The sequence below is a fragment of the Accipiter gentilis genome, chromosome 33 (assembly GCF_929443795.1).
Source record: "Accipiter gentilis chromosome 33, bAccGen1.1, whole genome shotgun sequence".
NCBI lineage: Eukaryota > Metazoa > Chordata > Aves > Accipitriformes > Accipitridae > Astur > Astur gentilis.
In genome coordinates, this window is record NC_064912.1 from 1,234,386 (window position 1) to 1,261,165 (window position 26,780).

At 39.7% G+C, this 26,780-nt stretch overlaps 1 protein-coding gene across 4 annotated transcripts in view; it reads right to left on the bottom strand.

The window, feature by feature from the left end:
- Nucleotides 1-1,367: 1,367 nt before the first annotated feature.
- TBC1D24 (TBC1 domain family member 24) overlaps nucleotides 1,368-26,780 on the bottom strand; it is a 30,702-nt gene continuing 5,289 nt past the window's right edge. For 3 of the 4 annotated variants that reach the window (XM_049791272.1, XM_049791273.1, XM_049791274.1), the window contains exons 3-9: nucleotides 18,005-19,040; nucleotides 15,666-15,683; nucleotides 11,284-11,442; nucleotides 10,252-10,315; nucleotides 8,036-8,131; nucleotides 7,367-7,601; nucleotides 1,368-5,871 (exon numbers count right to left, since the gene is read on the bottom strand). In XM_049791272.1, the coding sequence (XP_049647229.1) occupies nucleotides 5,717-5,871; nucleotides 7,367-7,601; nucleotides 8,036-8,131; nucleotides 10,252-10,315; nucleotides 11,284-11,442; nucleotides 15,666-15,683; nucleotides 18,005-18,963 (1,686 nt within the window). In that variant the 5' untranslated portion in view covers nucleotides 18,964-19,040 and the 3' untranslated portion in view covers nucleotides 1,368-5,716. The remainder of the gene's footprint in view (nucleotides 5,872-7,366; nucleotides 7,602-8,035; nucleotides 8,132-10,251; nucleotides 10,316-11,283; nucleotides 11,443-15,665; nucleotides 15,684-18,004; nucleotides 19,041-26,780) is intronic. The other variant, XM_049791275.1, reaches the window with a different exon arrangement.

A 26,780-nucleotide genomic window follows, 5' to 3' on the forward strand; every position in this document is an offset into this window, starting at 1 on the left:
CATTGGTGAGCTCCTCAAGGTCCCTCAGTTACATTTTCCTGCTACTGAGCAGCTTTGTTAATAAGTCTTTAAGGCAGTTGTAAAATTGTGATTTATGGTATTTAATGCTAAGCTTACTTTTGGAAATCAGGTGGCGAAAGCCTATTCACACCCCTTTTCCCTACTCCCATCTCTTTTAAAAAAAAAGTACTCAGCCTGATAATGTTTACTAAATTCTGGGACTTTTGCCTTGCAAGAATGGATTTATTTGTCATAGAGAGAAAGAAGCTGACAACCAGGCGAAGGGGAACCTCTGGTGGCCACAGCCTTTCTTTGCAGCAAACCCTCATCATGGCTGTGCAGAGAGCTGGCATGAAAATAATCTGTGAACTGTTTCTGCAAGCTCAGCAATCTTTCTCTTCCACACAGACCACAGCTTTGCTCTTGGAAACACCCGTGTACAGCCGCACAGGAGGCCCCCGTGTTGTGTATGAGATGCTGTGGTTTTTTTTTTTTTTTTTTTTTTTTCTTTTTTTCCTCCTGCCTGCCAAGAGTTTCACTCAAACCCCAAGAATTTAGTCGAATTTCACTGGAAACTCAAACAGCTTTTTTTACTTCATTGGACATTACCCATGGGGAGTTTCCAAAGGCATTTTGCACAGAGGATCTTGATATCCTCCAACTATACCAGTAAGTTCCTCTAGTTCCCACAAGTCTTACATTTACGTTTTAGGCATTGGCAAAGACTAGGCTTAAGTAACAGGAATATTTGTTTAAACCAGTGCTGCTAACCAGAAAACACTCCTTTCAACCATGGCAAAACACATCCGCACTGTTATCAGGGACACAGGCAGAGACGAGATCCAGGTTAAAACCAAGCCATCAAGAGGAACAAAAATACTAGTTTTAAACAAGCAGTTCCCTGACTGAGCTGCCTGCCCGAGGCCAACAGTCACTTTTGTGCTGGCAGAAGGAAGGCACAGCCTCCATCGAGAGCAGCGCTGACTTACAGCAGCTGCAGGACTGTAGCTGAGTCAATGACAACGTTTACATGCAGACGATGCAACAGCAGTGTTGGTCTGATCTACACCTCACAAGTATTGGTGGCCAGCAGACACCTCTAAGCTTCATTTTAAACACTGGCTGGGGCAAAAACATGCTCTCTGGCCCCGCCAAAAGGAACAAGGCTCATTTCAGAATTTGCCAATCTAAGGTTTGGTTTTGTTTTTTTTTTTAAGTCAGTTTGGCACCTGATCTTGGTGGAAGCCTTGGTGAGATCTCCTAAAACAGTCAGGAATGGTGTAATTGATTCACTGTAGTGAAGAGTTCACGTGAAAGAACACATGCTCCAAGGTTTATTTCTCAGTTTCAGCATGCTATTTGCTATGAGGCCTACAGTAAGGAAAATAACCGAATGAAGGACAAAGTCAGTAGCCTCCACAGTCAAACACCTTTTAATATAATCCAAGATTCTGCACAGTGACAAAAATACCATCAATGTAGGGCAGTGATTCCAATGGTAGGGTAGAAAACCAATTCAGCAGCACACACCACCACTCATCTGAAGAAAAACATCACCCCAAATAATACACACACTCATCTCAACTATGAATAGTCTGAAATTCATGACAGAGAGCTAGCAGAAAGGCATCTCAACATTAACAGCCAGGTACCCAAGCCTCCGATCTATCCAACAATAGGACTCCAGGCGTCAGTTCCAGGAGCCGAGCAATTCCAGTGCCACAGCTGCAGGTGAGCTCTTGGTCCCCGCTGGCTGGGGCAGAGGAGCTCATGCCCCATCAAAAATGAGGATGGATTTCCAAGGATGAAGTACACAATTTCAATGCACACACATGAGTAGCAGTTGATCAATCTGCAAGTGCCACCCCTCCCATGGCTAAACACAGATCTCTATTGGCATGAAGTTTAACTCTTTAAAGAAGGGTACTGCCTGCCCCTCCAATCTGTCTTCAGTTATCTCAAGAGTAAATGAGAGTTCTTCCCTTCCCTTTGTGAACTGGCCTCTATTAATAGGAGGCCAATTAACATGCTTCATCAGAAAAGGGAGCATGTCAAGGTGCATGATCTGTAGGAATGACAGTTTGGGTGCAGTGATGAAGTCTGTCCAGTCTGGCTGACAGCTGGAAACAGCTCCCGTGGCCTGGAAACAGCTTAGATGCCACTTACAATAAATTCAAGTTTCTGCTCTCAGGAGTTTCCAGTCTTTTCTGCCTTCAAGAGAATATTACAAAGCAAAAAATGGCTTCTCGGGAAAGCAAATACGCTCCTGAAGAACTGTGGTAGCTGATGTCCAGCCTTCAGTTCTCCAGCTCCACACCCAACAGCTAATCAAGAGACACTGGCACTCTCTGGCTGTCATTGCTGCCAGCAGGACTACAAGCTCCATCAACAGTTGTTCAGAGCAACAATGTGACCAAAGCACTTCACAGCTTGTGTACTTCAGATAATTTTAACTGTCTGCTAAAGTGCCCATTGTAGTAATTGTTTTAAAAACCAGTCTGTGGTCTCCACCTCAAGAGTTTTGCAAGCAAAATAAACTGTTGGCTTAATTACCGGAACTTTGATATACACTTGGTCAGCAACAACCATTAACTACACAGACAAAAAAATGCCTCTTTGCTACTGGAAAGAAAACCAAGTCACAATGCTGTTCTTCTAAGGTGTCTCACACCCATAAGGAGAATTTGGGATTTGCACATGAAAAGGACATTCATTTTTACTGAACAAAATGATTTCATGAAGATGATGCAGCATTGTACAATTCCTCTTGCTAGATTATTGCAGCCTCTTGCTTACAGGGTAGTCCTGTATCAACCTAAACCCATCCCTGTGACATGTGCCTCGAGACTGATATGAATACAAACAGTCAGCAGAAGGAGGATCCCCTGTCAACCCTTTTCCCTACTGCTGTGATTTGCAAACTCATAGAGGTCATCGCTCAAACGTGTGCTCCAAGCACACCCACACCAGCTACGAACGCATAGCCACAGAGCAGCTGTTAAGACACTGTCAGCCACCCAGTGTAATGTCTTCAAGAAATGAAGATTTACCTTCAGTCCCATGCGAGCGACTCGTTGGCCATCTAGACAAGCTACCAAAAAGGGGTCTTTTGTGGACCTTTGCTGCTGGGGGGGCGGTTAGAAGTTGTATTCATCTGGCACAAGGGAAGCTGAGGCCTGCAATTGATTTCTGAAAGACGCTCAAGACTCAGATGCCAAAACCTCACTGTTTTTCAGTACTGCTCCTTGGCTTCTCACACTAATATCCTGTGATGAATGTCTGAGCAACTATGAGTTATTTCTGATTTCAAACACTCAAATCTCTGTGCACTAAGAACAGGGCAGGGAAAGAAACAGTGTCTCTTAGATATGACTTAAGACGCAGTATAGTACTCGAGTTTCGCTGACATAGCTGCATCCAGCAGGGATAGGGAATAAGAAAAAAAAAAAATCACATGACCACTGCCAACTGCAGGAAAGATTTTGCAGATAAAACCTATTAATTTTGAGTGTAATACTAAAGTCCCACAAGTCCTGCCAACACACAGCTTGAGGGAATTTCTAACAAGCTGAATGCTATTGTGTTTTTGGTTGGTTTATGTGTGTGGTTTTTTGTTGGTTTTTTTGTTTGTTTTTTTTAAGGGCACCTCAAGCTCGAAAGGAGATAGGGACAAAACTGAAATACCACCTACATTTAAGAGAGCCTACCAAATAGGATACATTTGTTTTGTCTGAGGAAGCTTGTGGGATGCTAGCAAGTACAAAGTGATGCAGCTAACTTTGAAAAAAAAAACAATAGAAGGCAGCATCAGTCAGTATTTGTAAAAAGCCAGATATGACTGCTCAAGTTCTTCCTCCTCAAAATATGCAAGTATAACTGAATTATACCTTCCCTTCTAGTTCAATCAAGCTTATGGTAAACTACAAAAAGCCAGCTGGACAGAACTGAGTGGGAAGTGGGAAAGAAAGAGGCCTAGTGCTGACTCTCACACAGGGTGAAATAATCTAATTGCAAATGTAAATGGTGCAAAAGACATCTTGAACTGTTGTATATGAAGTCTAATATTTCAAAGAGTTATTTTGACAAAAATTCAAAATGGCACCTTAAGAAGCAAATCACATTTTTGCCAAGTTTGTTCATATACTTTGCAAGAGGCAACACTTTACTGAGACGCATGGTATTTTCATTGATGGCAAGCTAAACAAGCCAACATTACCAACAACTCACCTGTGACCTCTGAATATTAACGTGACCCTCTCCAGCCTCACTGAGATTTAATCACTACAATTTTTCTTTTTTCCTTTTAATGAAGTTAAATTTTAAGTAGTAATAACATTTCCCCCACTCTAAAGCAATTTAGATTGAACTGCTGAAAAAACCAGCAATTCCTTTTTCTCCTTATTTTACTTGTTGTGGTAAATATTCTTACTAGTGAATTACCCACTGAAGCTTTGAGAGCATCCTGTCATATGCTCTGGACTATCCATCAATGTTTATGTACTTGTGCTTCACATGGGAGAAGTCCAACAGCAGATACCGCAAGTTTTAGATAAAGACACTAGACAATTGCCTCCAGACATCACAAGCCACAAGGCATGCTTGCAGAGAACTGTATGAATTCTCAGGAATGAGCAAAAGCCTCTTTGCATTATCCAAACCCTACCAGAACACTGCTGGCAAAAAAGTGTTACCTTTTTCAGGTTCTCATCACAGGGAAGACTCATGATATGGAGAAACAGTGTCACCTAGAGTTCTCCTGGGAAAACTCATCCACTCCCAGAATAATATTACACAGATTTCCCTCCCACCTCCCTTCATTTACTTGTGGGGAGAGCTTTAAGCTTCTGTATCACAATGTCTAATTCCCCAAATATGTAGTGATATCAGCACAGTTATTCTCAGATTTAAGCTTCCAGGAAAGACGAAGAAAGAGAGGTTTCTGAGCACTGCGTATACGCTGTAGCTTTCAGCTGCCTGAAACATGAGTCAGTCTGAAGTCATTATACTGATATGGAATAGGAATGTAAACAAAATCAAGCCTTTGAGATATCGTTGTCCAGTATGGATGCCTTTCTCAGAGGCAAACTCCTCAAACAGATGCAACTGGAATGTGTCAAGGGTTCAGATACAAGGAGAAGGATAATTAGCAATCATAGTTCTTGTGTGAATTGAGGGCTCTCGTAACTTACAAAATGGTACTGATATGTCTGCACAACGTCAACTTATGGTAGGGCAATGATTTTATGAACTACTGTTCTACATCAAATCTGAGGTCACCAATGTTCCCTGTGAGCAGACATTTGATATTACTGGCTTAAGCCAGATACTGGTGCCAGTGGCACAGAACTCTACAGTACACCTCAGCCAGCTCTGTGCCTCTGAGGAATTAAATCAAATTGCAGACCTATCCTGTGATACAGACTTGTATCCATTTAGGATGGTTTGAAATCATTACGTATTTATTTTTACCTAACAACAGGACCTGAATCCAGATCTCTAGGGGTAAAGAGCTAAGGAGGAGTTAGATACATTACTTCACCTTGACCTGTCTTAAAATAAGAGTAAACAACTAAGCCCTGCATTTAATTGCACCACTTAGAAATTACTAAAAAACACTGAGCCCAGCAGAAATTATGTTCTAACTTGGCTCCTGCATTAAAGTTTGCCTTGCGAATCCTAGGACAATTGAAAAACTAGTTAATTAATGATAGTCACATCAACCATTCATGGTGTCCCTGAAGCCCCACACCTCCAAGACAGAGATCTGGAAGCTTTCAGAACACAATGGCTGATTATTGAAAGTGTTGCAGTGGCTGGTTCTTCCGTGGTTCAGATCTGCGTCAAGGTAAAGAGCCTGGCCATCACCACCTCCTGTGAAGAGACAAAGACAAGTGTAAGGGTATCTCTGCATTTCTTAGCACGGGAAACTGCTATACCAAAAAAAAAAAAAAAAAAGGAAAAAAAGAAAAAAGGACTTAAGTGCTTTTCTTATGGAAACAACTGGAAGCCCTAAGTGATGTTTGCTTGGTGTCTTCAGGTGTAACAAAGTATGATCAAGTGCATAGCTTTTAAGTGACACTAAAAAAAAAGATAAATCATCCTGTTCTAATAAACTTAAAAAAGCAGTAATGCAAGTCAGTAAGAACAAGAAGCCTGACTCAAATGCCTGCATTTAAGATTTGTTTTTCGGTGCTGGAGGATCTTGGAAGCTACCAACTGCGTATTTTCCCTCCAGTAAAGAAAAACCAAAGAATTCTGTTAGCAGACAAAAATCAAAGCTGGGAGAACAAGATCAATAAGGAACAGCACTGGCTTAGTAGTCTAAATCATTATAAAACATGTCAGAGTTAAAAGCATTTTGATTATCTGTGGGTCTATGTCAAGACTCACAGAGCTCACAGTCAGAGAATGCAGTGAAGTGAAATAAATTTAGACAGAAATATGTTAGGAAAACAAAAAGGACGATTCCCCTATTGCTTATAGGGCAATTGTCTAAGAAAACCTACTGAAAACATCTGAAGAATCAAAAGGGTGGAAACTGTGGTGTACAGCTGGAATGGTGTACAACATTCATTTCTACGGATCTACTACCCAAGCTTGCATTTCTCTTATTACTACCCATACTGTACTATATGGTAAATATAAATGACTCTCTTATCTAAGGCTGATAGGAAGAGCCAGTGGGATATATGCTCAACAGTAAAGATCTCTGATATATCTGTGGTACATCATTAACAGTGATTTCTAATTCAGTTACACATACACTGACACTCTCACCAGCCTTGCTGATACTAGAGCAGCCCAACTTACAGTCAATTAGAGCACATGCTGCTAAGTGAGAAATCAGCCAACGCTTGATGCTACAGAGCAAATCACCAGGCTAGTTACTCTCCTAACAAGTGTCAAATAAAGCTTTTTGGAAAAAGGACAACTACAATTTTATACCTGTTCCTTGTAAATCCCATTTGGGTGACAACTTTCCTAAGCAGGCTTTTGGCAAAGTCAGCAGCACCACAGATCCAATAAAGTTCCAGGACAATTAACATGTTTTATAATTTACCCTGTGTTTCAAAAGCCTCAGTGCAAAGTAAGATCCTCTTCAAGAACTATTTCTCATCATGAATTAGGCAGTATAAAGGTATGGCTGTGCTTAAAGCTATGAGTTACTATCTTACTCTAAAATGCTTGATATGCAAGTTTTTCCACAGAAAATTTTTGTTGGGTAGTAATATCAGGTTTTGGTCACTTTCATCTCTAACTGTAGTGATACTGAAATACATATATGGTAAATATAGGTGAGTCTCTTAGATAAGGCAGATAGGAAGAGCTGGTAGGATTATATGCTCAAATTCTCACACTGACTTACCTATAATGATGCATTCGCTGCTGCCAGCCATGAACATGGAGGCTGTTTTGGAAGGCAAGTTGAAGTGCCGAGCTGATAAGAAGGGAGAAAGGCGATCTGAGGGGTCTGATGGGACACTGCTGGAAGAGAGGGTGCTGGAAGCTGGTGAGGCGTGATTTTCTGGCTCTGAACCAGTCGTGGCCAGTTCTGGGTGTTTTATGATCACCCACTCGTAGCGTTCCACTTCTGGCTGCAGCTGCATAGGGGCAGAGAAGAACAAAGCTTTAGTTAGCACACATGCACTACATTGAGAGCTCTACAGAGCAAAGAACATTCAAGCCCCTCAGACTCCACCCAGATTAGCCATAAAGATTAGATCAAACAGTCTTTTAGGCCAGATACTGTTTTCTTTCTTTATACCTTTGCTTTTTCAGTGATTGAAGAAATCATGCAGTGTTTTCCGAGTTACCTTATTACATATTTTAAGAAAATATTCTGTGCAAAGGGAGAAAAAGGGTTACCACAAAACTGAGAAGTAAAATTTTCTCCTCCATGTGAAGAGTTCAGTAGACTTTATAAACTAGAAGGGCATATAATCCAGCCTCTTCAAGTGGAAGGGAAGTAAGAGTTACTCACACCAGTACAGTGGTTCTGCCTCCCTACTGGGTAGCAACAATAAATTTTACTCACCCTAAATACAAAGCATTCCCCAGTTCCAAAGAAACTCAGCTTGTTGCCTCCTCGCCTGCGCTCGCTCCAGTCAGTTGACAGATAAGCACCACAGACCTAGCACAAACAACACCATCAGGAGGCTTTCCATTGAAGAAGAAAGTGTGTTAAACCAATTAATAGCAACATTTCAGAGTCCAGAACTGAAAGTTTTATTTTAGTTTGCTTTTCAAAATCTCTGTATCAGTGGATTAAGGCAGCACAAGTACTTACATCTAAAGATAGATTTAAACTGCTTTAATCCACTGGTGGGTACCCTTAAATCCTAACAGTTTCATAAATTATTTCAGATCTCTGAGGCCTTAAAGGAGAAATGTTCCAACATAACCCTAGGTACCAAAACGCAAATCACTCCAAACTTGTAAAGCCTGACTTCCACTTCCTCATTTTGGCATCCAAAGCAACAGTATTGTCACAAGTTGCAGTATGAGCAGTTCTGCCTGAACATTTTCTGGTCATAAACAGTAGCCTTGGTGGCTTTCTCCATTTCAAACTCTAAGTTAAAATCAGCTTAGCTAAGCCAATGCTGAACTAGCTCAGATATTTAAAGCAGCCCATTCAAACAGCATGGGGTTCACTAGTTTACAATAAAGAAAACATAGCCTTAGAGGGCTGAGCTTTTCTGTGGAGTCTTTTGTTCACACTAGAAGAATTTCTCGCTACCAGCAATAAGTATCACTGCCAAGTGGACAGACCAAACAATGAAGCTCTAAGAATGAGATGAAAGCAACCCTGCTTTTTTTTTTTCCCCAGAAACTATGGTTAAACAGAGCTGTTCTAAGGCACATTTGCTGTTTAGCCTCCACCAGCATTACAAGCAGAGCTCCTAAGACAAAATTATTGAAGAGCCATTTTTTTTAATACAGATAAATTGTGTGCATAAACAAAAAGATGGCCCAAAACTTCATTTGATCCGATATGCCCAAAGTACATGAGAGCCAGAAAATGAGAAGGCAAATTTTCTTCTCTCTAAAATGTAACTACAGACATATGAATAAAGGAGGAATGTAATCCTTTGCAAAAAACCAAAACCCACAACTACCAAATTAAAAAAACCCATACTTTTTTGTTTGGGCTATGGTTTTTTTTTTTTTTTTTTTTTTTTGAGGGGTAAGAAACAAATCATACTATAAAAATGACCATCACTTACAAAGCTGGACTTTTGATATGCTCCATAGCAAGAAGCAAAATAATAAATATTTTCCCTCTTCCCTTTAGATACCATGGGCATTCTATAAGCCATTGGCATATCAGTGCAGGCCTGGGATGGCCAGAAACTATACACAGAACTATGAAACAGCCTGGAGCATTAGCATTAGGTAGATGCAAATAAAAGTAGAAATGGGCTTGTTTCATGGACAGTCATTCTGCAGGAACATAAGCAGAAATATAACCCCACACGCTGCAATAATAGCTTAACGTTATACACAGAATATTTAGAAGTCATGCACAGTGGCGCAGACAACCAATGCTCATTACAGGAAGCACCTGCGTGCCCTTCTTCAGAGGTTCTGGGAAGCTTTCTTGGTTTATGCAGTATTTTTTTTAAACAAGCATGAGATAAAGCTAATGTTTCTGTTTTCACATTATGTTGTCCAATATGGTCATACAAGTAGAGCAGAGAACCAACACTCATTAGACACGGCACCTGTGTGCACTCCTCCTCAGGTTCTCACAGCTTTCTTTTTTTTTAATTTTTTTTCCCCCAAACAAGAATGTGATGAAGCTAAAGCTTTTGTTTCCATATTATGTAGTCCTGTATTATTCATACCATTTAAATTCTGCTACTTTCTCTCCTCATATCATGGAGAAAAGGAAAATATCTTCTATGAATCATGAGTTTCTTAACACAATTTCCCAGCCTCTCCCTCGATTCTGCAATTAAGAGAGTCTATAAAGACCTCAGTGAATTACTCTAGTTCATCATCCCACATTACTTACCAGAGAAACAATAGCTGACCAAGACTTAGTTTACAAGATTTACCCAAGAATGCATAGTCCCATAATCAACAAATGGAACCATTTAAAGCACACATTGTTAAAAAAAACAAAACAAAACTCCAAGCAACTCCTGGTCTCTTGCTTCTTCATTTTATTATAAACAGTTGTGTGTTGCAATACAGCATTATATAACTGCCTAAAACCTAATTTAATCAGTTGCCTTTCATCTCACTCACCTCTTTTGCTGTGGTCTTGATGAGGAGAAGAGTTGGTTCGTGTCCCTCGCTGTGAGAATAGAACCTGAAGTGCAGAGTACACAAAAATGAGTACTGAAGTATCACCAACTGCAGTTCTTTTCCAACTTAATGTCAGGCACCACCTCCTCCTCCAACTGATGGTATGACAAAAAAAGGCATCTGTAGACTAAGCATATTCCTGAAAATGCTTTCTACAGTCCATTGTAAATAACAGAGTTGAGTGTAAACAATTATTATCAAGCAGTTCTTCTCTACTCAGTTCTCTGTTGTTTATGCCTCTGCAGAACAACTAGAAGACTACCTATCACAAGTAGTATTTTACAGCATTTTGAATTAAGACAACCTAAAGGAAGTTGTGTCTTGAGGACTGATGTCTGTGTCTGAAGAGCTTTCAGTTTTTATAGAAAATAATTATGATGCATTCTCTTTGCTTGCTTTTATTCTTCCTCATAGGCACGTGGGGTTGGGACAGCAGACTACTTCCCACCTCAGTACCTCAACTGCAGATATTGAACTCATTATTGGGATTATAGTCTTCTGTGTCAAGCGCAAGGAGATCTCACATCTAGCTTATCCCACTTTAAAAATAACAACAATCAACAACAATCACATTCATAGGTAGAGGAATCTCCAGTTTCTGGTTCCCTTATTCTTTGGATCAGTTTGAATGTGGTTATCTACCAAAAGAGCCTGCAGAGCAGCCACTGAATTAAAACATTTATACCCATCAGGGAATAAACCAGTCTCAGAGCAGCATATTGTGTGAACTCATGCAAGTTTGACTTTTCCATTTGATCTTGGACAGTTTAAAATGGCTTGCCATGTTCTCGCATATGAAGTGTCCTGGTCAAATGCTGTAGCCAATAGGATTGTCACTTTTACATCCCATCGCTAATAATATTCTTCAGATCAAGTTCTGACTAGGCATGGCCTTTTTATCAATCCAGCAAACAGTTCACCATTGCTCTCTTTTGCCCTACAGTAGAGAAGGGTGGGGAAGGTTTTCCTTACCTGCTCAGACTACAGCCATGTTCCAAGGTGGTAAAAAGCAAGAGGGGCTGGCAAAGTGCAAATCGCTCCGGGATCCATGACCAGATATCTCGCATCTCTTTCACGCTGACAATTTCAGACTTGAAGTTCTCAGCATGAACTGCTAAGTGCACATTCTGCCTGAGAAATACAATACAAAACATTGACAAACAATAATTTAACAACAGAACAAGTTTTGGATTACTGGACAGTAACATGCAAAGACAGCTGAACACTAAAAGACCCTAGCAGATATGCTGTTGTTCAAAGCTCCAGCCCATGGGATTAGAAAGCCATGACTTAGTGAAGATAATAAACTACTGTGGTTTAACATAATCCTCAAGAGGTAGTGATCTGGCCTTACTGAAATACCTGCAGTAATTCCTCCGTATGGCAGCTGTGGCCTGCACCTTTATATATAGAGGACATAACAGTGAGCTAGCTGGGACGACCATGACCTTAAATAGATCAAACTATATTTGCTGTTTGAGACAGTCTCACTGGCACTAGCATTTAAGCATGGAGAACTGAATAGCTAAAGAAACAGCCAGGATCTGAAAGGAAGAAGTAGTACTTCCTCCCCCTCTGAGGTCCTGCCTGTATCATGGAATTAGAGAATTCCTAAAACCCTCAGAAATCTTAAGAGGAATCAGTATTACCAGGCTGAGCAATTTTAATCCAAGGCAAATATTTGAAGCTTTTGGAAAGTTCCACGTCTTGGAAACATATCATTACCAATGACTTCCACTTCATTAAGAACTAAAGAAGTTCCTAGGTTCATGGTTACAGACAAAGCCTGAAAACATGAAGGAACGCTAGACACTCACACTGGAAAGCAAACCCCCGTGCCTCCCAGAGGGGTCTGATGCACTCATAAGAACTGATTTATGGCTTATAAACACTTGAAGGTAATAATAATAATCATAATCATAATCTTAACCAGCCTTCATTTCTCAGATTAAATAAGCACGCAGACTCAGAGCCTGGGGATTAAACAAGTGTTATTGCATCTGTGGTCAACGTTAAAGACTTTTAAAATGCAAGGACAACAGCCAAGTACATGGTGGAAGTGACATAGGAACTTACACAAGATACTAAATTATTGGGTAGCCATTAGTTAAATGAAGCTTTAGGCAGTTTGCTCTGCATGCAAGGGTTCAGTTGCAAGTATTTGCCAATTTCAGGTGGTTTGGTGGTTTTTTTTTTTTTTGACAATTACACATTTATTTCCTCTCAGTTTCATGGAACATAAAGAGGATCTCAATACTGCATATCTGCATGTATCTGAATAGTTTAGCTCACTCCCTAAAACACACAAACGATACATTTTTTTATTATTTTTCTTACTTGTAGTACCAAGAGATCAGCAGTGTTTGCACTGCACTTTAGAATGGTGCTTACCTGGAGAGACTGGGAAATGCTTTCTGAAACTTATTGTAGCTGCCTTAGTGTCAGCATTTCTAATGAAGTGACTCCTTAGGTCACTTAAAAAAAATTAAAAAAAATTACTGCTTCCTCTAGCAAAATGAACCAAATCACTACTTGCATTGCTACCCTGCATTATTTAAGTAGCAAGGAACTTATATGGACACCTATTTAAGCAAGCTGGAACTATTAATGGGTTTTAAAACTTACAGTATCACTGACTAGGACATTATTTGTGCTTTTAAACACAGCAAGCTGAGGCACAGGAGAGATCAACTGAAGCAAAGTATGAGCCAAGACTTGAACCCACATCTTCAGAATCTTACTTTAGGTCTCACCCGCCTGGTCCTGTCTGGTCTGCAGCTAAAGACTGGTGGCACTACGGAACAGAGCTGAGAAACAAAGCCTTGGTTTCAGTTCATCAGAAATTACATTTTTCTCACATTCAAGGAATTAATAATATTCAGGGCAGTCAACTAGTTTATTAGAGTCAATTTCTGGAGGAAAAGTAATGATGATAAATAGGCTAAGAATTAGTAGCAATTATCAAAACAGTTTCAAACTTACTAAACCTCAAACAAGCAAGCCTCATAATTATTTGTATGCTTGGTCTGTACATTTTTCACACTTAGGTTATCTGTTAGGGCAACTAAACTTAAGTACTTGTTCCTAAAAGGCTGTCAGCCTCAGTGTACCTTTTCCTTTTGCCTCTGTTCCTTCTCCCGGCTACTGTGAACTGCTGATTTAAGGACTTTCCTACCCAGACCCCACTTGAAGCCTGTGTTCAGCAGAATTCATAGTAACACATCACTGAGTACCCTGTGTCTTCCTACAACTTTTCCATGTAGGTAGAATATAAACAGATCTTTCTGATTTACTAGACAGCATTTACCATTGTATTGGCCATTTAAAACTATTCCAGGCATGCCATTTCTGCCCCTTGAATATCATAGTGAAACATTTTATATTTAATGTCACAATTCAGTTAGTAAAACCTAGACTGTAGCTTGACTGAAGGATTTGAAATAAAATGACCTGCTATTTCCTAGTCATAAATCACAGCCACAGGTGCTTAAGACTGAAACCTGATCCTGTGTTGAGACCAATGTCAATACACAGCCTGCACCTATATCAAACCAAACTCTGCTCCTTAACAAAAATACAAGGGGTTTTTTGGTGGTCAGAAAATTGTAATTAGAATTACAAGTATCTAACTGAAAATCATCTACTTCAGTTGGGTAGTTTCTTTTCAAAGTAGTAAATAAGTGCAGTTTTCCTCAATTCTTCATGTTGGCTTATTATAACTGGCATGACAACTTTCTATTGATTACTGATGTTGGAAAGACATGTTCAACTGTTATTATCCCAAAGGAAATTAGCTTTAGAAAAGTAGCACAATTTAAATGTTTAATAAAGCAGCTTACTTGCTATTTTCGTAGGACTGTTGTTTTTACAGCTATATCATTAATACAATGTGCTTCAGAGACCTCAAAGTTCCTGAGGATAAAGCCAACGTTGATGACATGCGGTAGCAGCTGTCACAGTGGATATGCTCTGTCTCTGTATGTATTCCAAGACAACAAATACCACACTCCAAGGTGTGACGCACAGAATTACATCCTCTTGCTCTACTTTGTTTTGGGTCAAAACTTACAGGGTCTGCATTATCTTTAAAATCCAGTATAATTTCAGTTAGGGCATAAATGCATGGTAGAAACGATATGTTGTTTCTCAGCCATAAATGGCAATAGAAGCCATATGTGGTATATAAGCCTGAAGTCTAATCCTGTGTTGAGATCAGTGTCAACAGACACCCTGCATCTACCTAAGCCCCCTCAAACCCAAACTATGCGCTTCCTAGAGGAAATCAAGGCTTTCTGCTGCTTCCAGAACATTGTAACTACAGTAAAATAATACACAGACATTGAAGATTTGCTTGGCTGAAATTAACAGCCTGCTGATTTATTAAATGTAAAATCTCAACACACAGGATATGATATGAAACATTCTTTGATAAGTCTCTTAAGGTGTTCTTTCAGACATGAAAACATGAGGAAATTAATTCCAATTTTGATTTTATAAATTAGTGCAAATGTTAGTGTGCATCACTCACTAAAGTTAACTCAGGGCACCTGCAACAAGGCCAGAAGATTCTCAAAGGCATTCATTTAACCCCATACATCTGTGGTATTTAATACTCACAGGGCAGTCTTTCTCCTTTCTCTCTGCTTATCAGGTATCACAATCCACTGGGTTTTGTTCTTTAAGATTTGCTTTTCAGGCCAAGACTTGATGAATGACTTCATTAACCATTAATGCTATATGGCTGAGTAACTCTGACCTCCTTGACAAAGGATAATAGTCTTGTCTTCTTGCCTCTAAAAAAACCCCTACCTACTTAAAAATAAATATAATCTAGTATGAATAGAGACAAGTCACTTTTAGGAGTGTGCCAAGTTGAGTTCAGTCCAACATCTTTCCAATTAACTGCAGAAAGCTTGCAAAGAAGAAAAAACACTGAGTATGTCTCACATCTGCAACAGCATATACTAGGTTTGGATGTGGGACAATACCTAACAGTTCTGAAGACATGTTACTTGAGATGTTTTTAAAAAGTTACACTTTTTCTTCCAGTGTAGAAAGGACTTACATCCCACCATTAACATTATTCTTCTCCATTGTGGAGAACAGGCTTGTATTGCTGTATGGAACTGCTATGTTGAGTAGCTGGGCCCATGATCCCTTATCTTACAACTCTGCAGGTGCTTTGAACTAACTTTGCAAGAGTATTCAGGAGATGTTACACAGCAATCAGATGCTATAATTGCTGCCCTGCTTCTCCTGCCCCAGCATTAGCAATAACGACAGCCTCAGAAAAAATAACCAGCCAAAGACAGAAGAAACAAGCAAAGTGCAAAGATTCAAGTGTTTTAACCTACCTTTTGGGAGATGCAACACTGCAAACAGGAGGGGTGCAGTGGGTATGGAATTGACAGAAGAAGAACGTATAAGGAGAAAGACAAAAAAAGATAGAAAAGATCAGTGATTTCCTACATTTGCAACAAAGCGAATGAACGGAGCCTGGAGAGAAACAAAGTAAGGTTTGACATGAATCACCAAGCACGAGAAAAAACAAACAAAAAGACAGGGTAAAATATTTTCTATTTCAATTTTTTTCCCTTTTTTGCTACCTGCTTGTAGTTATCTGATTGGAAAATAATTCATCATCTCCTTGCACAGGCCAAACACATCTGGACAAGACAACTCACATCCTGTCAAGCACTAGAGAAAAGCTCACTTCTCCAGCACCCACATCTGCCCACATTGGGACCCAAACTGAACCAAATTCACAGCAGTACCATGCCAGGGGATACTGAAAAGTTTCACTTACGTTTATAAAAGTAGCCAAGAGAGGATAAAAGTTTTTCACTAGCAACTCTGCCTGGTAAAGCAGTAACTACTGGCATTATTTGGGTATGAATTTAACTGTATTTTGCTTTGAAGACATCACTGTTGTTCTGAGCAAGAATACCTCTACAACATTTAACACAACGGGAGCTTCTGGATTTTTTTTGTGGTTGCTTGGGGATTTTTTTTTGTTTGTTTTGTTTGGGTGCGGTTTTTTTAAATTTATTTTTATTTTATTTAAAGCTTTCATTCTGTTGCTGAAGAATATACTCAGAAAGGATATTACAACTTTCCTGAACTTCAGTACAGGAAGAAAAGGTACACATCAGAAGAGTTAATACTTCTGGTTGCAAGCCCCAAATACAATAGTCTGAACTCTACCCAACATGACACTCCAGTGGCTAAAGGCCTTGAAATATTTGAGACTGACAGAGCTGCCTCTTCCAAGACATGAGCAAAATAAAGCACAAGCTAATTGTAAACCAAACTGTGAGTCTAAAAATAAACCATTGGAAAAGACTGGAGGGAACTTTACATGTGCTTAGGCACATGAAAGAAGTTCAGCTAACATTTACATTATTTTATAGGCTGAAATCTGCTAAGTTTATATTTCAATACCATGGAATAGTATCTGTTTGCAACTAACTCAGCAATACAATTGGCTGTAAGACCCTAATACATCAGTGGCTGGTACCTTCGGATTTTTGAAGATTTAGAGAAAATGGAAGACTGTCCCTCTAGAATATCAAGTTCTAATCACACTTACTGACCCCAGTAGACTTCTAGAAGTCATCCTCCTTTCAGAGGTCAGGACAGTTGACAAAACTGTTCAACACAAACTTAGATTTCAAAAAGAGTTGGGAGAAGTTTTCTGCAGTCACAGAAGGCCTTAGGAGAACCAGAACACAGCTACAACGCCAGTATTTATCTGCACACACGTTTGCACTTGGCAAGATGCTAATTGTGTTCAGATTAATATATTGCTGCCTTTCTATACACATGTAGCGGTCCTTCCGCTAAGCTTTTTATTGCCATGGCTCTTACTATCACATTGGACCAGGATTCCATTTACTAGTTTCACAGCTGGTTTTACCTCCCCTCATTTCTGAAGAGAAATTGTGATTATGCAATCATCTTTTGGATCAGTATCCTCACTTTTCTCTTCCACAGTTCTTTTGAAATCATTATTTCTAATAGCACATGAACCTGTCACAAAATATGTCAACTCCTACCTATGATTACTATACTCTTGACTTTCAGGAGGCTTACAGTCAAACTAGTTTTAAAAGTAACCTGTAAATAAGATTTATTTATTCCTTGTTCTGTTAATATAATGCCCTAGTTAAGCAAAACATTCCCAGCTGGGACAGTGTTTGCCTACTTACACTAAAGAAACTGCTGAATTCACTGTACTAGGCAGCATGAAATTGACATTTTATACAAATAATCTCATATTTAAGAATTAATTTTCACATTTGGATAATTTTCTTCCAAGTAATTTACCAGTGTTTTTTCCAGCTTTGCTAGAATGCCTTTTAGTTTAAAAACAGCTTGTGAAAGACAGTTTCGAGATACAATACTTGCAATTAGTATGTACCTGTAAAAGTAATTATAAATTAGTCACTGAATAAGCTATGAGAAACTGCTTTGTTTCTCTTGTATTGTAACATTTCAGTTACGCTTTTCATTACAATCCCAGCAATGCTTAATTTTGGGGCTGCTGACTTTTTCTGCAGAGAAAAATAAAATCAGCAGCGATTCCAGCACGTATCAGTAAAGCTTCCCCACCAGTCACCCAAGACTAACTGACTGCTTATCATGCTGGGAAAATTCACAAGATCACTCAGGCTACCTGTAGCAAGAGCCCTACCTTTTCTGTTTGACCGTGATGCCCTTCTGCTGCAAAGCCTTCTCATTGGCCATCTGCAGAAGCTGGATCTCCTTCCGTGAGAAAAGGCGGATAGCAAAAGCTTTTTCCAAAAGCCTCTCTGGAGACACTGACTTGGCAATGTCTCTCACAAAAGCTCGAATGTCCTGCTGTATGCTGTCAGACTCCATGGGCTGGCCAGCTCTGACCTTGTGAAAAAATTTCAGAAGAGCCAGTGCAACACGATAGAGAACTTTGTAGCCCTCCACCAGAAACACATCAAAGACCCGAGCAACGTACACCATAGGCAGTTCTCCAAAGAGCCACCGTTGCCAGTCAGAGTATACCTCCAACACATCCTCGGACACTGCCACCATCAGCTTATGTGCTGCCTGACAGTACTTGTTAACCAGGTCACCAAAGGTCATGCAGGAGGACTCAAAAGCTAAGAACGTCTGATCAATGAGCCGCTTAGATGGGTCATTGCAAGCAAGGATGCGACAAACCTGTTCAAAGCACTCTGCCTCATCTTTGCTGTAGTGGAGGAGCAAAGCTATCACAGAAGGCAGCGCTGGGCAAAATGATATGTCTGGGAACTGATTTGCAATGCACAATATAATCTTCCTGACTGCCCCGATGCCTTCTGCATTCAAGCAGTACGTGGGGACCAGGCTGTTATCCACAAACTCCGGTAGCGGAAGGGAGCTACTGTTACGTTTTCCAACAATCTTCACAACAATGTCCCGGTACACATTTGCATCTGGGGTCACTGTGCGGCATGGGATATTGCTAATCAGTTTGTGGTACGCTTTGGCTCTCAGAGAGTGGTTCTTGGACCAGTAGCCCTGCCGGGCCAGCTGCTTGAGCTCCTGGAACTCTGTGCATGTTAGCTCCTTCGCATCCTGGCTCTGGACAGTAACATCCATTTTGTCCCAATCCACAAAGCGGTTGTATTCATCCATGGCTCCAGGAGAAGCATATCAGATAAAGCAATGAGAATGGTGACCTTATTTGGTCATTAAATGACTTGCAGCTTTTTCTGCAAAAGGAAAAGTAAAAAAGTAGAGGCTTGAGTAACAGGTAATCTCCCATTTTCTTTAGGAACACACATGTACATTCAATTTGTTCCTGCAATGCCAAAACTGTTTTCTAAAGCAAAGAAAGATACATGCCTTCTTACTTTTAAGCCAAACTTTACTTCTAGTCTGTCAGTGACTCATACTGAAGTAATTTATCAATGGCCAGCCAACAGGTTGATTCTGAGGACATCTCCACAGCAAGTTAATCTCCCTAAATAAAGGTCCAAGCTGAGGCATGGACCTTTATGTTAACTTCTCACTTAGAGAACAGAAGCCTCCCACTTAAAAAATATCCATTGTAAAGCCTGTTCAATTTGCAATCTCTCATCCTAATTCTCTGGGGAAGTAACTGTTATTTATACTACAAGGATGCAGTCTCACAAGCTGTTTACACTGTTCTAAGACTGTGTGGCCAGTGACAAGAGATACACTGACCTCCTACTAGCCACAGCCATGTGTTCTTAGTCATTTCTTGGTACTGGTACTAGCACTTGTGTGGCCACAGAGTCACTGAAATTAGCTTCTTAGTCTGGTACAATTTTTCTTTTCCACTGGATAAGATGCGCAGCTGTATGGTCAGCTAGATTAGTGCCACAACAAAAATAAGTGCAGGACAGAACCACCCTTTCTGACTGCAGTACAGGCTCCCATCAGCTTAAACCAGCTTCTTAATTCTCTCAAGTATTGCACTGGGCTTTTCTGGTCCTGACCTTGCACACACTTCTATAATCAAATCACCCTCTAGAGGGCCTGCTATCACCAACATTAGAAGATTTTAGAAACGCACACCACTGCAATAGCACCAGGAGCTGAAAGACCAGGTTCTGTCCTCTAGTTCCTCAAACCACATGTTTACATGATCTACCAATTGACTCCACCTTTAAAGTACACCTGTGTCCCAGTAGACATCATGACTGCAATCGCTAATGGCCATACCTGAATCAGCTTTAATCATGTCAGTACAAAACTAGAAGGGGAGATACAATAAAATGCACTAATAACAGCAGACAACAGGTTTGCCCAGTGCTCGAACACCTCTGCCAATGTGTCCTCGCTGCCAGATTAAAACTAGGAAGCACATGGCCGTTGATGCTGCACACTCTGCAAAGGCAGATAATCCCTATAAAATGCAACAGGCCTATAAAACTGTTTTGTACGATTAAGACATTATGTAGGAAGGTTAAATCAACAAAAACAGTTATTGAAATGCTTCCAAAGAACCCTTGGTCATTCCTGCGTCAACAGACGCATGGAATGGAACTTGACATTTATCAGCATGGTCTTTTGTACAACTGGTACGTTAAAATGATTTGAAACTCATAAGGTAGATACACCATCAAGACAGACATCCTCCCTACTTCTCTACAGGAAAGTAAAACATTTTACCCCAAGTAGACAGAAGTTTGTAAACATACAATTAGCATTAGCGTGGACAGCCATACATTTAATTCAGACAGTTTTAGATTCTGACTAAATATTAATCTGGGTATTTTGGAATCACATGCTGGAACTCCAAAATTTTAACTCCTCTTTTAAAAGGTTGGCACCAACACACAGATGCCCTTCAGAGAAAGCTTTTGGATTGTCCTTCTCTACCAAATATTTACTTCAGTTGGTTTTTTTTTTTTTACATGAAAAGAAGATTCTTTTTGAGTCATCTTTGTACAACATAAGAGTAATACAGAAACGCTCACCATTTGTTTTTGTTGTATTCTTCCACATCTGAAACTAATTCTCAGACTGTAATTAAAGGAAGCAACACATTGTCCCAACTCCAATTCTGGAAGTGAGATATCTTATGATGTTCAGAAATGACACCTCTCAGTGTGAGCTGAGAGTGTCTCTTCAGGATATGCAAAGACAGTAACTGTAGGATACCAGTCCATCAGAGTCAGTGTCAGCTCTGTGGAAATTCACATTTTTCTGTCATTCTCCACCTGGGAATCATAGGGAAACTCATTATCTTTAATTCAAATCCTAGAATAAGATCCTCATGGAGAAGAGAAATTTAACCCTATTTAGAAGTGACCAAAACATGGATGAACCATTCTGTTCGTGGTCACTTCAGTATAGAAAATATTACTATCCTGTGCTTGCTGGAATCTCCACTATGCAACAGCTCCCCCCTTCTGCCATCACTCCTGGGAGCTGCTTATATTTTCATTAGGGAGGGTTAAGTGAAATGTCCATCATACAAGACAACTTCCAAGATACTCAGAGTTACATCTTGGCTGTCCTTTTTCCTATAAACTTTCTTCTCCCTCCTCCTTACCCTTTCCTGTCTTATTTTCTGTCATTCAGAGACACAGGCATATTTAGAAGTTGCATCAGTCATCTTTCCCTCCAGAAGTTACTGCCTGTTCCAGAAACTAATGAATTTGATGAGTACGTGCTCCTCAGCAAGCTCACTGAAGTCCGTGGCTAGAGGATGGAAGTCAGACTGCCAGAACTTTTGATTTGAGCTCACAGTCTTATACATACTTTGGCTGGGATAAATCTGCTGGGTCTGCAAGTAGGTCTGGCTGCTTATGCTTTTCAAAGCTCTAGATGCTGCAAGAAAAAATGACAGCAAAGCAAATGGGCATTGTCAAGATTGCCAGAGCATGACCAGCTCTTAACTGTGCTTGCAAAACTAACAGAATTAGTGTGCTTCAGTGTAATGGTGCATAGCTCCTGACACTTTGCCAACAGCTACTGTAAGCCAGCAGGACTCAAATGGGGAGTATTTACTCCAAAGGAGAAGAGCCCAAGAAAATTCCAGCCAGCCTTCATGTCGTCCTCCTCCCCCTCCTGAAACTTCTTCCATCCCTCCCCCTCTCTGGGCAAATTCTTTCTCTTCTGGCAACCATGTAAAGAGCAATGTTTAACTTTGAACTGGTGGGAAGAGGAGACAAAAAGCTATCTGACATTCAGTATCAAAAGGGCTAGCTGGTTATGGCTGTCTCCTACCCACCTCTCCTACCACAAGAGAATTACTCTTGCTAGAGTTAACTTCAGAGAAGTTAGCATCATGTTGTGGTAAGTATCCTCTAACTGGACATTGGGACAACAGGATGGATCAGCACCTGAACTGCACAGAACTGAAATGCTTACACAGAACTGAAATGCTTACAAGTACCTGTTAGAACAGAATTATAAGGGGACTGTAAAAATTAGCAAAAAAATTATATTGCTCATAACAACAATACAGCTTGAAAGTTATATATACCTTATTTAAGGGGAAGCGGTCATTATCCTTTCTAGTCAGACTGACTTTTATAAAAAACAGTAGGAATTAACACAGAACAACAGAACCAGGAAAAAAAAAAGCTTTTTTCTTAGTAACTGCCATGCAATTTTGAGATTGTTAGCTCTATTAGTCTACAACGGAGCTCTTCAGTTAAGTGCAATATAAAATAAACAAAACACAACACAAAAGTGAGAAGTAGAACTACAAAAATATTGAAGATATGCCAAAAATGGCTGCAGAACGGGCAAAAGATTTTTTCAAGGTTAAGTTTAAATTATGAAGCAAGCAAGCAAGCATTACAATTGAAAACCAAGCAATGACCATGGTAACTGGAACTGGCATGATTTCAAGTCAGTGACTTAATTTTTAGGAAATATTTAGCTTGCTAGTCTAGCCACATTTTCCATTCCATTCCCTTAGTTCTCATTGTTATTTGGGCTACTTTCAGAAGACAGCTGAAAACTGCACTGAATTTGTAGAAAATATACACCAGTGAAGCCAAGCGTGACAGTCAAATTCCGATACTGCCTGTGAAGAAAAATTCTATGAAAGCGTCTAAAAATACATCGGCAGAAAAAGAGAAGATTTGAATTATGACTTACCTTCAGTATGGGGAATACAAGCTACAATTTTACTAAAGGTAACAGGGCTAGGGACAACGTTAATAACTGGTTTTGCTTTCCAAAATGCAGGAATTGGCAAACTGAAGTATCTGAAGTACAGATAACCCAGAGGACAATTTTTTCTTTCAAATCCAGACTACATGCAGTACTCCACAGTAGTGAAATATTTACATTCTAAACTTCTTACAAATAAATTCTAACTTCGGTTAAAACCTGAGATTATGTGATCTGATATTGCTTTTAATAAACACAGAGTTTCCTAAAAAAAAACCAAATCATAATTAATTAGGAAAACCTTGTCCCCTATTCCATTTAGGTATTCTTGCAACTTTGTGTTCTGCAAGTGTGACTACAGATTAATAGCTTATTAAGACTCAAATCTAGTGTAGCTGCTCTACAACAAGAACCCCAAACTTTGAAAATAACATTTTTCATCTTAACCATGGACAGTTATATCACCTCTGATTCAGCTATTTGCTATGTGCTGTACAGATATAGACAGATACCAACAACCAAAATTTTGGCATGCATTTTTATAATGTGCTAACAGAAAGCAAATATTTTCTTTTGCTGCCCTACAAATCAAGACCAATGCTAAACTCCCAGACCTGCAGCATTTTGTCTGCTGTTTATACTGTTGAGTAGTGTTGTAGCCAGGGAAAAGACTCAAGTCTACTCTCTTTCATAACCTTGTTAAACTAATCTGTGCAGAACACACATGAACAGTTAAGAAGAACTGCTTCCTCAAGACTGCTAGCTATTAGTCCTCATCCCAGTAAGAGAAAATTAAACCCAAAACTCAAAGTAGATTATTTCCCATCCTTGAGGAATATTCAATCAAATCTGAGATGTTTGCTTCATACACCAAAAAATCTGACAGAAGAACAAAGCAACACAGCAGCAGAATAAAGGACAACTAGCAGACAGTTACTCCGTCCTCCCTAAGTACACATCCGGCAGTTTTCCCCAAGCCCAGACTTACAGCATCATGCCTTGACATCTCTGCTACACAGATCTGGAAACAAGACTGGACACCACAGTGCTATTCCCGCTTCCCCCAAACACCTCCTGATCAGAGGCATGTTTTGTCATGTTTACAGCTTCAGTGACTTCCTATGCCACACATCATTGAGGAAAATTTATGCATCAGAGCCAATATTAAGGACTCCATTTAGCACTAGAACAAGCTGAACACAACTAGCTCATCTTGTGTCGGAGAGCAATTTGGACCACGCTGATGCATTCTAGAGTGACGATCCTTTTCGGTAGAGTACACAGAGTTCGATGGATTGCTTTAATGAGGTTAAATGCAGTTCGATCTCTTTTTGATTTGCCCTGGGCACTGCGTACAGCACAAGCTGGGCTCCAGGAATACAATTCTGGATAACGCTCTAATACTAGTTTACCAATAACAACTGGGGATTAGTTAGCTGCTCCCTGCTGTTTTTTTATATTCTTTTGGGACAAAGTCTAAAAACCTGTCACTTACCTGAGTAACTGATAAAAGCCTGATATAAGAGTACACTACAGGCCAAATGATTTTAGGCATCTGGATGATTTCTCTTGGGATGTCACTGCTGCATACAAAGCACAGTCACAAAAGGTTTGTCCTAGAATCCCATGCTTTCATTCTTAGGAAAGTACTATTGTCTTCTTAAATAGGGTCTTTCAATTATCTGTGATTAATCGATCATGTACTTTATTACAGTCAAAAGTTCAGACACACAATAAGCTCTTCCCTGCTGGCCAGATAAAAGACAGTAGCTTATATTCAGGAGAATGTGCATGCCTTATATCTGCAAGCACTTCAATAGAAAGCAGCACCTCCTCCTTCCCATCCCCTGTCCTGGGATGACACAAGCACTTCTAATGCTCAATCACTGTTGATACTGTAAGGTATACCATTAAGATACCCTAAGAGGTACAAAATAAACACACAAAACCCAAACAAGATAAAAGTCTGGGAAAAAACCAGAAGAGAATAGAAATGGTTCTACAAAGGGTGAAAAAGGCTAAAGAACAGAGCATTGTAAGAGGATACTGGATGGTAAATGTTATCAAAGACATAGATCAGGAGCTTACTGTCCTGCCCACACCATAAAAACACCAAGGAACAACTAGTAGAATTAAAGAGAGGAGAATTCTGATCTTTTTTCCCCCCCCTCCAAACCAAAAGAAAACTGCATTTAAGCAGCAAAACTATTTTACACCATGTATTAAAAGTGATCCATAAAAAAATAATCTGTCAAAGCAGTGCAGAAAAATTAATATAATTTTCCTACTATATTGACTGTGTTTTCCTTCTGGTTTCTTCCAAACTGTAAGAAGGAAAAAAAAAATCCTCACGTTGTGCTGATTATTCTTCTTCCCATTGTTTCAAAAACTGAACTAACTAGAAACAGGTCTCCCTTCAACAGCAAACTCTGCCTCTGAAAAATTTTACACTGAACATACAATCTTCAGTCTTCAATTTTTTTTTATTTCCCTAAACACCTCAGTTTATATCTTTCTCCACTTGGAAGTACAGTCCACTACGTACAACCAAAGATGCAGTGTAACTGTCAGTGAAAAACTACAACGTGGTAGCAAATCCATATGCAATAAACCAATCCATTTTCCTGCTCTCTTGCATCGAATGCTCTCTGTCAGTTTGATGTCTATTACTTCTAGATCTCCCTCCACTACAAACATTTACTGGCAGAAAAATATCTTTAAACATCTGTGCTTTGAGATGTTCTCCTCTTAGATATAATGTCTGCACTTGTTTATGTTGAACACAGATTTATTTCTTTTCCTCCTCTCTAAACATTCTCTAGAGGAGTACATGTGACCATATTTTAATTTTCCTGTGTTTAGAGTTTCTTTAGGTCCAAAACAGCAGCTGACAGCATGAATGGAAACACACGTAGATTTTTACAAGTAGAAGACAAAAATCTTCGGTGTGACCTTTTCTGCTATCTATGAGAGACATTTGCCAAGAAGCATTTCACAGACAATGGCAACATTTAGGGTTTTATTAGTATTAAAAAAACCCATTCAAAACATACCTCCTAAACCTGTTCCTCCCACTGTCTGACCAGTTTCAACAGTATGTGATTACACCTTTTCAATAGTTTTTGTGACCAAGTATCACAACAGTACATCCAGGAGTTTTCTCTATGAAGCGTTTGGTTTCTACTTTGGGCCCGTCTTTACATGACAGTTCATCTGTGCAACTGGTAAGCTACTTGAACACTTAGCACCCCAAACTACAGTGGGTGCAGGTCCCCAAACTGATGCAGCTTGACTACAACATAACAAGCCTCCCAGCTAACAGGAACCCCCTGGCCTCAGACTGCCACGTTTAGTATTGCACTGAGAAAGAGAATGCAAGCTGCTTTATGAACACAGCTTTTTACAAAGCCCCATACACTTTCCTACAGACAACCTCAACATTCTCTAAGTCATGATCTATACCACACTGTAACTGCTTTTTTTTTTTGTTTTTATCCTTCTGTTCCATAAAATAGTAGCCTTTTCCATGTTGGATTTAACAATATGTCAGCTAGGCTGGGGCGGGTAGAATCAGGAGCCTTGTCTGCAGGCTACAGGGAAGCCTTTGCTGTTCAAGTGATGTACAAGCAGAACTAGCTCATCACAGTCTCAGCCTGTATCTTGTTAATACAAATATTCTTTCTGGTCAAATATACATACATATACACACAAAACATATTGCACTGTACATATATAATATATAAACAAATACATATCCCATTTTTAAAAACTAATGCTCAAATTCAGTTTCTTCGCAATATTCACATTTATTGAAAAATAAGTCCACATGGATGAACACTGTACAGTCTCTCTTG